At 41.7% G+C, this 15128-nt stretch overlaps 1 protein-coding gene across 7 annotated transcripts in view; it reads left to right on the plus strand.

The window, feature by feature from the left end:
- The window catches only part of pum1 (pumilio RNA-binding family member 1), a 170673-nt gene extending 162067 nt beyond the window's left edge, over positions 1 to 8606 (plus strand). For all 7 annotated transcript variants that reach the window (XM_068011556.1, XM_068011558.1, XM_068011557.1 and 4 more), the window contains 3 exons: positions 585 to 706; positions 2169 to 2361; positions 5776 to 8606. In XM_068011556.1, the coding sequence (XP_067867657.1) occupies positions 585 to 706; positions 2169 to 2361; positions 5776 to 5907 (447 nt within the window). In that variant the 3' untranslated portion in view covers positions 5908 to 8606. The remainder of the gene's footprint in view (positions 1 to 584; positions 707 to 2168; positions 2362 to 5775) is intronic.
- The last annotated feature ends 6522 nt before the right edge of the window (positions 8607 to 15128 follow it).

Consider the following 15128-nt stretch of genomic DNA (forward strand, 5'->3'; position numbering starts at 1 on the left):
AGACAAACTTTTAATTTTCCTTCCTCGTCCACACTGCAGTGGTCAGCCTTCCACTTGGTCTCTCCTTTGAGACTGCATCAGATTTTGAATTGAAGGTAGGGGGTGTGCAAGTGGAGGTGTTGGTGGGAAAAGAATACTGGTTTGTGACTGGGAATTCCCCACATGCCCCAGATTCATAGGGTTTTTTAAACAGTCACTTATGTGTAGAGGAAAATCCAAAAGCAAATCAGCTTACACATTTCCTAGTGGTTTATTTCTAAAGGCTCAGAGCATTTGCCTGACTTTTCTCCCAAGTCCAGCCAGTAACTGGAAAATAGCAATAATTGAGCATTTATCTTCACTAAGCCTCTGATTAATTTTGTCTCTTAAGCCAGATTGTGTAATGAGTGTGGAATAATGCCAGTTTAATTTCTTCACGAACAGTTGGAAAGCAACAAATCCAGGACGAGTACATTTTTAAAAATATCTTGCAAGCTTTAGTTTGTGGCAATCTAATTTGCCCTCCAGAAAAGCATTAAAGTACCGGGGTGATGACAATTACAGATCCATTGTTAATTCAGCCTGTTCACTGCATGTCCTCACAGGATCAGTATGGGAATTATGTCATTCAGCATGTCCTGGAACATGGCCGCCCTGAGGATAAGAGCAAGATTGTCTCCGAAATCAGAGGAAATGTCTTGGCTTTGAGCCAGCACAAGTTTGCCAGGTATAACTTCTGACATTTTGGTTGTTCCTCCTGATATGAGGTTACTTGAACTTTGAACTGGGGTCACTGACTTTCCTGTGGTCTTACCTATCTGGGACTGCTGTTGCACGTAATCAGGGCCACTAGTTTATAGTGACTTGAGTAAATCCAATTCTGTTTTTTAGCATTTTTATCAACGTTTTGGAGATGACAATCCATCTGCTTTTCATTGAAAATGATAACCAGAGTACTTGTTCTTATTTTTCTATTCAAACTGAGTCACCCACACCCGTGAGTTCAATTTTGATCAGTTGAAATTCTGATTCAATTTCTCATCTCCTTTTCTGTTCTCAATTTGAACAGGACTTCCTGTTCATATAACATTGTTCATGTAATAGTTGACTTAGGGTTGTAATGAATTTTTTTGAAGCACTGAGGCGTAAAACTAAAACCCAAAGCTAGAATATATTTATCTGTCAACGGTTTGCTATCAATTTTCCCTTCAGTGTCTTTCCCATACCCCATTAACTATGTGGCTCATTATATATGCCCATGGTTCTCGAACTGTTATCTGACTAGCTTCCACTGCCCTCCCTAGCAACTTCAGTTTTGATGCAGAGTGGTATTTAAAGTTTCAAAGCTGTAGTTGCTTCATTGCCATACTTTCTTTGGGTTGCGCCACTGTATACTTTTAAGGTGAGATGTCAATTATTGACGGTGACAAGATTACTTTCATTGTGAAGTATATTCTCTCTTCCTCTTCTCTCTCCCTCAACCCATGTAAAGTTACAGATTCTCCACTCTGTTGAGAGATGTGGCTGTCAGCCGCTAACAAACTTTGGGAAATCCAGTCTTAACTTTGCAGGTCATTCCAAAAAATGCAGACTGGTTGGGGGCGATCTGTTTCCCACCCAGTACAGCCGCAAATTTATTTTAGTTGTTTTGCAGTTTCTGTGTCAGGGAGAAATTTTTATTTTTTAACTTTTAACTGGCAGGGTGATTCTTGGTTTGAACAGTACTTTACCCTCTGCCTCCAGTGACTGTCAGGCTCATAGAATCTTACAGGACAGAAGGGGACCATTTGGCCTGTCATGCCTATAGCTGATCTGAGAAAGAGCTGTCCAATTTAGTCCCAACCCCAGCATTTTCCCCATAACCCAGCAATTCAGTCCTTTTCGGTTACATGCCAGTTGCATTTTGAATGTTCCCATGGAATATGATTCCACCATGCTTTCATGTAGTGTGTTCCAGATCCTCATAAGCCTCTGTGTATAATGATTTCACCTCATTTCCATCAAGGTCTTTTGCAAATTGTTTTAAATCCACTGGCTATCAATCCACCTTCCAAAGGAAATATTTTCTCCCTACCTGTTCTGTCAAAATGCCTCATAATTTTGAGCAACTCGATTAGGTCTCCTTTTCGTAGTACACGAGAAACTGGACTGGTCAAACAGCAATGTCATGGATGCCTCTTTGTTTTCAGCAATGTTGTTGAGAAATGTGTGACCCACGCCTCTCGTGCTGAGCGAGCTCTGCTGATTGATGAAGTGTGCAGTATTAATGATGGTCCTCACAGTGCCTTATACACTATGATGAAGGATCAGTATGCAAACTATGTGGTACAGAAGATGATTGATGTGGCAGAGCCAGCCCAACGCAAGATTGTGATGCACAAGGTAGGTTTAATTCCAGTTTAATACATGTGTTCGCATTGTTGGAGTTGTACGTCTTTATATTCTTAGAGGTTCAAGAGGAGAACTAACTAAAGCCCTTCCTCCTACTAACTGTGCTCTGTAATGGAATTTTTTTGTTTCTGTGTATGTAAAATGTGAAAAATAAAATATACAAGCAGTAATTTGTGTAGTATATGAGCAATTCCAAGACACAAGTTAGCAATTTTCCAAAATCTGAAAAATCTCCAGTAAATTGGGCGGCACAGTGCTTAGCACCGCAGCCTCACAGCTCCAGCAACCCAGGTTCAGTTCTGGGTACTGCCTGTGCAGAGTTTGCAAGTTCTCCCTGTGACAGCGTGGGTTTCTGCCGGGTGCTCCGGTTTCCTCCCACAGCCAAAGACTTGCAGGTTGATAGGTAAGTTGGCCATTGTAAAATTGCCCCTAGTGTAGGTAGGTGGTAGGAGAATGGTGGGGATGTGGTAGGGAATATGGGATTAATGTAGGATTAGTATAAATGGGTGGTTGTTGGCCGGCACAGACTCGGTGGGCCGAAGGGCCCGTTTCAGTGCTGTATCTCTAAATAAATAAATAAATGTTCACCTGATATTCCTCCACTGCTGCTTCTAAACAACTAAATATACAGTCAGAAAGGAATGCAGTGTAGCTTTGGGGTGAATCTTCCTGTCTGTTTAGAGGGACGGTTATTCCCAGTAGCTTTTGGTTTTAATGGGTCACTGTTGTAATCTTTATCAAAAACTGCAGGTCCTGAATTCTGCAGTGTGAAACAGGAGCAGTGATATCCCTGCTGGCAATCTTGCTTCTTCAGCTGCGCTCGTGTGTCACACTAATTCATATAGTGCAGCGTAATCAAACTCCAATTATAAATTTGAGATTGTTTTTTGAATGAGGAGAAATGGAAAGACCACAATAAAATGGTGGCAATTTCTTAATCTTCTAATGTAATATATTAAGGGGTTCAATGGATTTAATTTCAAAGCAAGGAAGGATTTGCCTTTATTGTATGCCTTTCACATCTTCAAGATATCACAAAGCACTACATTGATTGATGTTGCAGTGTTTCTTTTTTGGGCCTCCTTATCTCGAGAGACAATGGATACGCGCCTGGAGGTGGTCAGTGGTTTGTGAAGCAGCGCCTGGAGTGGCTATAAAGGCCAATTCTGGAGTGACAGGCTCTTCCACAGGTGCTGCAGAGAAATTTGTTTGTCGGGGCTGTTGCACTGTAATCACTGTTATATAGGGGAATGTGGCAGACAGGCTACATGCAGCCAAGTCCCACAAACAATAATGAGTTAAATGCCCAGTTAATCTGTTTTGGGTTGTTGGTTGTGGGATAAATTTTGGCCAGTACCGGGAAAACTTCTCTGCCCTTCTTTGAATCGTGCCAAAGGATCTTTTAGATCGTGAACAGTGAGGTGGGGCCTCGGTTTACTATCTTGTCCCAAGGATGGAAACTCTGACAACACAGTGCTCCTCCGTGTTATGTTGGTATGTCAGCCTATCTTATGTGCGTATGTCACTTGGGCAAGCCTTGATCCCGCGGCCTATTGACAGAGTTGAGAATGCTACTACTGAACCAAGCTGACAGTATATCATTTTGGATGGATGCAGTTACTCATCAACTTTAGCATTGCACCTGGTGGCTTCAAATCTGAATTGCAGGTCCCTAACACAATGTGAATGCAATAGTCATCTGATCTGACTGCAAACCCCTCGCTTCCTAAGGACGGTAGCTGTGTTAGAATATCACACAGCTTGTAAATCTGCTTCAGGAGGAGGAAGTGAAGATCAGTTTGGAAAAACCCAGCATAATTCTGATCCCCAAACCTGCATTGAGTGCGAATGATTCTCTCTCAGCTTTCTGTATGCAATGTACATTCGTCACTAAGTGAACTTCCTTGCCTTCAGGTCCATCACACTGAGTCCGGACCATGTGCAGTCTTTAAGTTAAGCAAGAGATCAAGGCATCAGGATGGACAGAATGCAGTCCCCACTCATATTCATAACGATAGGAAAAAATAAATGTAAATTCTATGTTCACTTATATAATGGCAACTTGTTATCACTGTAGTTGTACCTTTCTGCCAGTGGTGACGTTGCAGCACCTCCACATGGGGTGTTGGTACAGCATGAGTTTTACATAGACAGTTTTCATTATAAATCTGGAGATAGGAATTTATAATAGGAAAAAGCTGGCTGGTAGTGTGTCCATATGTAGGATTTTCATACTTTCCTAGATAGATGAGATAAAACACATGCACACATTTTCTGTTTATTTAATCCTTCTAACACTGGTGGCTGAGAGTCACTATTAAAGCATCTGTTCCTACAGTAGTATTCTGTGTTTGCTGAAAGCGTTGATGCTTGCTGATGTATGGCCCAAAGACTAATATGTCTGTGCCCGTGCTCCTGTTTCCTGAAACTGTTTTCTGAGCCAGCCAGGGAGCTTTCAATCACTGAAGTTTTATTGTAAAATGTCCCTGTGTATGAACCAGATGCTGTTATTGATGTGCATAACTGGATGTTCATGAATGGGTCTATATTTGATGAGATTAGCAGTTATGCTGTTGGATATAGTATTGTCAGTCAACTTCTGTTACCTTGTCCAAGTGACCCATTCTTCATTTGTGAATAAAGGATGATGCTGCACTAGTTCTCGATTAGCAACCAGGAAAGGGATCCATGGCAGTTTAACCCTCCCTCCCTCCTTCCTTCCTTCTGAGGCCAGTTGTACTGCGCATACTGTCAACCCTGGTTGAGATTAGCTATATCAGCACAGATTGAGGATCTAATGTGAGGGCTTCCTGGTCTTTTGTGGTGCAACAACTCATTGTTTTAACCAACTGAACCAGCGAAGGAGATATTTTTGTAATTTAATGCAGCTGAAATGTTTACAATACTTGCAGCATATTGAGATGTAGGCGTGTGTTTTTCAATCCTTTGCCATGTTTCGTTTCAGCCAAACTATTTATAATAGATATTCAATTGTGTATTTTCTGTTTCCTAAAGAAGGCCAAAGTTGTAAACTTGGAAGGTTGGTACTGTATTGAGTGCTTTACTGTTTATTTACGATGAGCAATGACCAATTGATGAATAAGCTTTTTTGTACACACGATGTTGATTGAACTGGGAGAGACTGTTTAGGAGCTCACTCTCCCTGGGGGTCGGAGCCTGTGACTACACTGTGACAATTGACTTAACACATTGAATGTAAATTGCTGTCAACATGGCAGCATGGCCACAAGTCATGGACTTCATTTTGGTTGACAAGAATTGTGCCCTACTCGATGTTTCATAGCCAACAAGATTTAAGTAACCTAGTCAATGGCACCAGCACCTTGAGAGAGAACCTCTTCTCCCAGTGGCGTTAGTAATTTGATGTTGCAAATCTCTTTCCAGATCAGACCTCACATTGCAACACTTCGCAAGTACACCTATGGAAAGCACATCTTGGCCAAACTTGAAAAATATTACATGAAGAATGGAGTGGACCTGGGCCCAATCGGTGGGCCACCGAATGGAATGCTGTAAATGTGAATTTCTTAAAGCAAAATAACTCCTTCTCCCAACTTCCCTTTCCTGGGGGACTAAAACGTGATTGACTGACATGACAACCAGCAGCCTAATCCTCCACCCCTGCAGGCTCTTAACAAAAAACTCCTTGGTTTTAGGTTGCCATAACACGCTAGCAAAAGCAAACCAATTTAATTTCTTCGGTGAAAGCATTTATAAATTTTATTTTAAGCCTGTTATGTATGTATATATATATATGATGCTTAGCAATTCCCAAAGTCCTATTTTTTCCAGGAGATGTTCACACTTTTTTTGGTTAATTTTTTTAGAAATGATCACTGCCCTGCTTTTCTACTGTGTCTCAGTGATGTATAGAAATAGTTGTACATAAGGTTTAAGATAAAAAAAATACATGTGATACACCAAAATTGTGATATTTTTGTCACCTCCCCTTAAATGTACAAAAAGTAGAAAAGTTCAGGGTGTTTTTGGTGAAATCTGGCTTGTTACATGCAGATTCAGCTCTAATATACTCCTGCTGTGACAGTAAGATATGCAAGAAATTGAAATCTACTTGTAATTATCTTTTTCATTATGGACATGAGCTTTTCTTGACAATTATTTGGCAAATTTATATTTAAACCAGATACACAGGTTTTCAAACATATAACAAGTAACTTTAAAATGAAAGTTATTTTGTAAAAAAAAATAAATTAAATGGGCACTTAGAGTGTCTTTTTTCATAATTTCCCTTAACCCTGTAGGTGTTTTTAAGTCTGAATACCTGCTTTGTTTTTATGATTTGCATGAGTGCCCCATCCCCCAGCTTCCCTGCCTTCCGACCTTTCGAATTCCAGATGTGCTGTTTGGTTCTCTTTCATGTTGAATTCAACTATGGAACAGAATTTCTGTTTACGCGCACCCTCCCAGAAAGTTTGTGCACTAGGGTGTGCGGCTTGCCTCCTATTCCCTCAACGGGTAGGTGTGCAGCAAAAAAACCATTTTTTTAGATAAAGCAAACACGCCAAGGTGGCTGAATTGTTTGCAAATGTTCAGCATGAGGAAGACAGAAAAAAAAATGAAATCCAACCAAGCGTTTGGTCTTGCTTATAAATATGTAGTGTATAATTGTTGTAGACTTTGCATATATATTTGTAGTTTTTTTTCCTTTTTTGGCAATTTGATGTCTATCTGTATCTAAAATGTACCCTAGTAGTGGAGCATAATTTGACTGTACAATTGTACATTTGTAAACCTCTATAATGTAAATGTGGAAAGTTTGAACCAACTTTAACCCTTTGGAAAAACAAAAATAAGACAAAATGTGCATTTCAGTGTATATTCACATTTTTTCCTTTTGTCGTTAGCATATAGTATTGTACAATGTAAATTTCAATCAGAAGTAAATTTTTGAAGGAAAATGTTCTATCTTTATACAGCTTAGGGAATGTAAAACACTTGCTTTCTTTTTAACCTGTCACTCGATGGAACAGTAGTCTTTCTCCTTTATAAATGTTGTGGAAAATTAATATTCTGTTCACATAGAACTTTTACAAATATTGTAATGTTTTTTTTGTTGTGACAGTAGAACAAATTGTGCATAGCAACAGAATCCCTAGTTACCATGGAAACGAAACTTCCTGTTCATCTTGTAAAGTGTGGACTACCCTTTTTGTACAGAAGATACCTGTATTTTGCATTTTTTGTCTACTTGTAAGTGAATGTATGATACTGTCAATTTTCTTGGTTTGAATATAGAAATGTAACACTACATTCATGATGTACATTTACAGAAAGCCTTGTGTATATTTCCAGAAGAACTTTTGCAAGTACACCTGTAACCATATGTGTATAATTAACAAACCTGTGTATGCTTGGCCTCTGCAAATATTTTTTGTAACTTTTTTCTTGTGTAGATTGTCTCTAAAAACAATGCGTGCTCTTTATTTTGAAAAAAAAAGTACTTTAAAATCTGTACTTGTGTTTTAAAAAAAAAAAGACTCTGGGTGGTTTGGTTAGACATTTTTGGAAAACATCATTAAAAGAGCTAGTAATTCAATTGTTTCCATGGTAAGCTATTTTGTATGCAACATTTTTAGGGAGTTGGGATTTTCTGTATAATTATACCCTTTTACTTAAAAGTTTTTCCTCTTGCCTTGAGGTATGACAACTTACACTGTGATGCAGTTCCATGACTGCCTGCCTGCCTGCATTCTTCTGGCTTCCCACCATTCATAAACAAGTCTGACAACTATTTGCGGGGCGTTCGGCTGTGGGGGGCATCACACTCCGTTCCCAGTCGCTGGATTCCAGCTAGCAGCAGTAGCAACCCTAATTTGTCATTACCTCTTGTACAGGAGTGCAGTCCAGTTACACTGCTGCAACTGCTAAACCTGGCTTAGACCAGTCAACTGTACACTTGTGGAAGAGTCTATCACTCTAGAATTGGCCAGTCCAGGCGCTGCTTCACAAACCACTGACCACCTCCAGGCGCTTACCCATTGTCTCACGAGACAAGGAGGCCAAAGAAGAATCTACAGTTTGCAGGCTTTCAGTGGACATCAGATATATCTGGGTAATTCAGTAGAGGGGAAAAGAGTCAAATGAAGTTCCTATTTATAAACTTACTTCAGGGTGTCTATCAGGTCCATACACTTCTGACATCTGTGAAATGTGTAACAAAATGTTGAATATAAAGTGTTAAATATCTTTTAAAACTGCAATTTCCGTTTGAGTCAGTGGTGATTCTGCAATCATGTTTTTAAATTTTGTGAAAATACCCTCGCCTATTTTCTGTCCAAGCTTCCCTTAATTTAAAAAAATATATTCAGACCAAAAAGAATTGAACTTCTTTTAAATGAGCAAGACTGCAGTATTTTGTGAAAAAAAACATGACCATTTCCATTTCATTCTGGAATATGGTTAACATAAACTTCTTTCCAATCAACATGACCCCTCCCAGTGAAAATGGTTTTGTGTGAGAAGATGCATGTGTTTGAAAGCCTAAAGGATCCTGCAAAATTCAAAAAGTAAGCAAAACTAGATCGGTTGTACTTTATTGACATTTAAACATTCACTGCTGGAACAGGTCCCCAAGGCAACTAAAATGTTAAATACACATTACATTTACCATCAAAATCTTCTGACAAATGTGAGAAAGTGTCTGGAAAATAATTCCGTATGCAACTGGAAAAAAGTGCTGGAAATGCGCAGCAGGACGGCATTTGTAAAGAGAAAAGTTGACGGTGATATTTTGTGTTTGTGACTGTTTCGCTGCAGTGCCCACTGCCCAAACCATAACAGTGCAGGAGTTGCCAAGTCTTATACAATAGACACATGCCCGAAACATCAGCGACCTGTGTTTCTGACAGACCTGTCCACTTCCAGCATTTACTGTTTCTATTTCCCATTTTCAATTTTTTTTACATTTCATATAGGCGTTGAAAAGCAATCACTGCTTGTCTAGGTATTTGGGGGAAGTTGTGACCATTGTCCTGTAACGGCACAGACCAACCTCCCACAGCATATTTGCGTTTCTAAACATAGCCAGTATTTTGAGGAATAATGTGGCCACGGCGCAGGTGGTGATGAGGTCAAGCAGAATCTCAATGAATCGGTTGAAAAGGCTGAGCGAGAGCCTCCAATGGTTTACTTACTGCTGTACCAATGAAGCAAGGAGGAGGGTGCGAGTTAGTTAGCATATGATTCATTCTTGGTCTTTTGATAATTAAAATGAGGAAGGGAATAGAGGAGTATTGAATACATGGATGTGTTTCCTTCCTGCTTTTTAAAACTAATGTTGGGAAGGAATTCCAAAATAGATTCCCAGTGGATCTGCTTCACAACATGCAGTTTCTGCTAGCAGGTTGCTCCAATGACAGACAGCTCACTTCCACCCTCTGTTGCCAGAAATGGGTTTTGCAGCTAATTGGCCCATCTTTGTCCAGAATAATTGCCTGAATGTGAAGCAATTGCACTCAATGTTCAAGGGTTAAAAATGAGAAGTTGCAATATACCACCAGCTTCTGAGTCCATGCAATATTACAAAACAGAATTAACTTGGGTCTGTTAAGTCTGGTGTTTTCCTCCACATGAATTACCTATTCTTATCCCATCCCTCTGCTCTTTACACCATTCAAGATTCTTTTCAAGCGACTACATCATTAACTTCAATAACAATTTATGGGCTCTTGTTTTGGTAATAGTTTGTAGTAAAGAATTCCACCATCTAATTACCCTGCCTAAATATTTTTCTAACCTTTAGTTAACTGGGATTTTAAACTTGTTGCCAGGTTGCCATTTTGCTTGCCAAATCAATCACTAATTCATAGAGGTGATCTTTTAATGTGCTCAGCTCTCTTCAGAACTGTGACCCCTCATCCCTGCTACCATGTGGGTGAAATTACACCGCATCTTTTTAACCTCTAACCTAAAGAAAGGAGTTAAATTTCAATCTTTTCCCATAGTTTTTGTTCTCAGTATTTTAGAAAATTAATCAAGGGCCTCCACCATTTCTACCCTCCCATGTAAATGTATCAGTATTTTCTTTCTACCTTACGTTTGTGTATTTTTAGGAAGAAATAACTTGTACTTTTTAAATAATGCTCTCCAATGAGCTGCTTTTGAAGGGCTGTCACTGTTGTAATGCTAATAAAACTTTTGAATAAATTGCACAGAGCAAGGTCCTTTTTAAAAGTATATATGTTCATTTATGGGATGTGGTGTTGTATAGCTGGCATTTATAGCCCAGCCCTAGTTGCTGTTGAGAAGGTGATGCAGAGCTCCATTTTTGAACTGCTGCAGTCCCTGGGCTACAGATGCTCCCACAGAGCTGTTAGGTAGGGAATGCCTGGATTTTGATCCAGCCACAGTGAAGGAATGGGATCTGTCTTTCTGTGTCAGAAAGGTGTGCGATTTGGAGAGGAAGTTGTCCTGGTTCATGTTGAACTTCCAAAGTGGTCTTGGAGCTACACTCATTCAGCGTGGAGCATATTCCATTACAATCCTAACTTGTAGGTGGTAGTCAGCCTTTGTGGAGCCAGGAGCTGAGTCACTTGCCACAAAATTCCCAGCCTCTGATCAGCTCTGGTAGTCATGACATTTAGCTGTACCCATACCACTTGAATTTCTGGTCAATGGTGGTCCTCAGGTGTTAATTTCTGGGGTCGATGGGTAGTGGGTGTGAAAGAGGGTTTGGCGATAGTTGCACCATTGAATGTCGTAGGAAGATGGTTATGCTCTCTCTTGTTGGAGATGGTCATTGCTTAACATTTGTGTAGCGTTAACTTGTGTTAACCTGCAATTTAGCCAAGTCTGGATGTTGTCCAGGCCTTGCTGCATGCAGATATGGACTGCTTCATTATCTGAGGGATTGTGATCGGAGGTCAACACTACAGTCATTCATACACAGCTCCATTTCTGACCCTATAATGGATGGACAGATGGATAGATACTGAGAGGCTGTTACCCCTGGCTGAAGAGTCTAGCATGAGGGGTCAACCATTTAGGGCCTTGATGATGAGAAATTTCTTCAATCAGAGGGTTGTGAATCTTTGGAATTGTCTTCCCCAGATGTGTGGATGCGTAGTCACTGTGTATCCAGAATTGAGATTGAAAGTTTTTTGGAGACTTGAGTGAATCCAGGGGTATGGGGATTAGTATAGGCAAGGGGAGTTTAGGTAAAAGATGAGTCATGATCTTAATGGTGGAGCAGGCTCGAGGTGCATTTGATAAAAGTGCCACACAACAGACTTGTGAGCAAAGTTACAGCTCATGGAATAAAAGGGACAGTAGCAACTTGGATATAAAATTGGCTGAGTGACAGGAAACAGTTGTGGTTAATGCATGTTTTTTGGGCTGGAGGAAGGTTTCTAGTGGAGTTTCCTCGGGGTCAGTGTTGGGACCAGTGCTCTTCCTGATCTATATTAATGACTTAGACGTTGGTGTACAGGGCACAATTTCAAAATTTGCAGATGATACGAAACTTGGAAGCCTTGTGAACTATGAGGATGGTGTAGATCTTCAAGAGGACAAGCTGGTGGAATAGGCAGACAAGTGGCAGATGAAGTTTAACGTGGAGAAATGTGAAGTGATTCATTTTGGTAGGAAGAACATGGAGAGACAATATAAAATAAAGGATACAACTCTAAAGGGGGTGCAGGAGCAGAGGGATCTGGGTGTATATGTGCATACCTTATTGAAGGCGGCAGGACAGGTTAAGAGAGTGGTTAATAAAATCTAATAATAGTATCTTGGGCTTTATTAACGGGAGCATTGAGTCCAAGAGCAAGGAGGTTATGTTGAACTTACATAAGACTAGCTCAGCCTCAGCTGGAGTATTGCGTCCAGTTCTGGGCACCACACTTAAGGAAAGATGTGAAGGCATTGGAGAGAGTGCAGAAGAGATTCATGAGAATGGTTCCAGGGATGAGAAACTTCATTTACAAAGATAGATTAGAGAAGTTGGAGTGTATTCCTTGGAGAAGAGAAAGCTGGAAGGAGGTTTGATAGAAGTATTCAAAATCATGAGGGTTTAGACAGAGTAGATAGGGAGAAACTTCCCACTCGTGAAACGACCAAGAATGAGGGCACAGATTTAAGGTAACTGGCTAAAGAAGCAATGGCAACATGAGGAAACACTTTCACGCATCAAGCAGTTAGGATCTGAAATGCACTGCCAGAGAGTGCGGTGGAGGTAGGTTCAATTGAAACATTCAAAAGGGACTTAGCTGAAAAGGAGGAATCTACAAGGTTATGGTGAGAAGGCGGGGGAATGGCACTAAGTGCATTACTCACTTGGAGAGCTGGTGCAGAAACAATGGGCCGAATAGCCTGTGCTGTAACAATTCTGTGATTCCTATTATGTTCTTAAGAGGCAATGAAATTTGTGAGCTCGCACTTGGTGGAGGAGGCAGGGTAGAGGGGTTTAAGGTGATGGTTTGTAGTGCAAAGGGCGGCACAGTGGTTAGCACTGCAGCCTCACAGCTCCCGGGTTCAATTCTGGGTACTGCCTGTGTGGAGTTTGCAAGTTCTCCCTGTGCCCACTTGGGTTTTCATCAGGTGCTCCGGTTTCCTCCCACAGCCAAAGACTTGCAGGTTGATAGGTAAATTGGCCATTATAAATTGCTCCTAGTATAGGTAGACGGTAGGGAAATATAGGGAAGGTGGGGATGTGGTAGGAATATGGGATTAGTATAAATGGGTGGTTGATGGTTGGCACAGACTCAGTGGGCTGAAGGGCCTGTTTCAGTGCTGTATATAAAAAAAATAAAAAGAGAAGGTGTGGGGTTCCTTTGCTCTCTATCCTGGAGTGGTTGACAATTCCATGACCATATGAAAGGCACAATTCAACATGGCGGCACCTCATCCGACCCCTTTCCTATCCTGAGTGGCGTGTAACAGGGCTGTGTTCTTGCACCCACACCTTTTGGGATTTTCTTCTCCCTGCTGCTTTCACATGCGTTCAAGTCTTCAGAAGAAGGAATTTTCCTCCACACAAGATCAGGGGGCAGGTTGTTCAACCTTGCCCATCTAAGAGCGAAGTCCAAAGTACGGTAAGTCCTCATCAGGGAACTCCTCTTTGCTGATGATGCTGCTTTAACATCTCACACTGAAGAGTGCCTGCAGAGTCTCATCGACAGGTTCGCAGCTGCCTGCAATGAATTTGGCCTAACCATCAGCCTCAAGAAAACGAACATCATGGGGCAGGACGTCAGAAATGCTCCATCCATCAATATTGGCGACCACGCTCTGGAAGTGGTTCAAGAGTTCACCTACCTAGGCTCAACTATCACCAGTAACCTGTCTCTAGATGCAGAAATCAACAAGCGCATGGGAAAGGCTTCCACTGCTATGTCCAGACTGGCCAAGAGAGTGTGGGAAAATGGCGCACTGACACGGAACACAAAAGTCCGAGTGTATCAAGCCTGTGTCCTCAGTACCTTGCTCTATGGCAGCGAGGCCTGGACAACGTATGTCAGCTAAGAGCGACGTCTCAATTCATTCCATCTTCGCTGCCTCTGGAGAATACTTGGCATCAGGTGGCAGGACCATATCTCCAACACAGAAGTCCTCGAGGCGGCCAACATCCCCAGCTTATACACACTACTGAGTCAGCGGCGCTTGAGATGGCTTGGCCATGTGAACCGCATGGAAGATGGCAGGATCCCCAAAGACACATTGTACAGCGAGCTCACCACTGGTATCAGACCCACCGGCCGTCCATGTCTCCGCTTTAAAGACGTCTGCAAACATGACATGAAGTCCTGTGACATTGATCACAAGCGTTCACCAGAGCTGGCGGGCAGCCATTAAGGCGGGGCTAAAGTGTGGCGAGTCGAAGAGACTTAGCAGTTGGCAGGAAAAAGGACAAAAGCTCAAGGGGAGAGCCAACTGTGTAACAGCCCCGACAAACAAATATTTCTGCAGCACCTGTGGAAGAGCCTGTCACTCTAGAATTGGCCTTTATAGCCACTCCAGGCGCTGCTCCACACACCACTGACCACCTCCAGTTGCTTACCCATTGTCTCTTGAGATAAGGAGGCCAAAGAAGATGGTTGGCATAGTAGAGTGAGGCTACATCTGGTGTTGGACAGTTAAACCAGATATCAGTACCAAATGCACCCAAGTCTGTATCCCTTGGACTTGAGGGGGCAAAGATGAAATGACTGAGAACACTAGAGGTTAAGATGAAGATGGCCCTCCACCTGCACTCTTAATGAGTTCAAGGACACTGCCTCTTACAGAGTTAAGTTAAAGCAAATCATACATGCTCCTTTCCTTGGCCAACACATGATGGGCAGTGTCTGGGGTCTTATTGGACAGTTGTTCAAGGCAACCCTCCTAAATCCTGGCAAAACTTTTCTTCCTCACAGATGTAGGGATTTCTCAGCCTGCCAAAGGCAACAGTACGATAAGAATCTATGTATTTACTGATTCGTGGCTTACAGCAGAGCTACCCGACCCGAACCCGATGGGACCCAACGACATGTGTCGGGTTCAGGTCGGGTCGGGTCACGCTTCTGGGTCCGGCATTCGGGCTCGGGCCAGGTCGGGCCGGGTCAGAGACGCTCTATCACCACCTCCAGTAAGTGGCTCCAATGTTAATGTACTTTTTGGACTTGAAAAGTGGTTTTGTTACAGTTATTTTAAGCTTGTGCAGATAAGCAACCAAGTGAAAAATGGAAGGTAGGTTAACTGATGGTCGGGTCGGGTCGAGCGTGGGAAAAAATGAAAGGACT

This window comes from Heterodontus francisci, chromosome 31 (genome assembly GCF_036365525.1).
Source record: "Heterodontus francisci isolate sHetFra1 chromosome 31, sHetFra1.hap1, whole genome shotgun sequence".
NCBI classification, from domain to species: Eukaryota; Metazoa; Chordata; class Chondrichthyes; order Heterodontiformes; family Heterodontidae; genus Heterodontus; species Heterodontus francisci.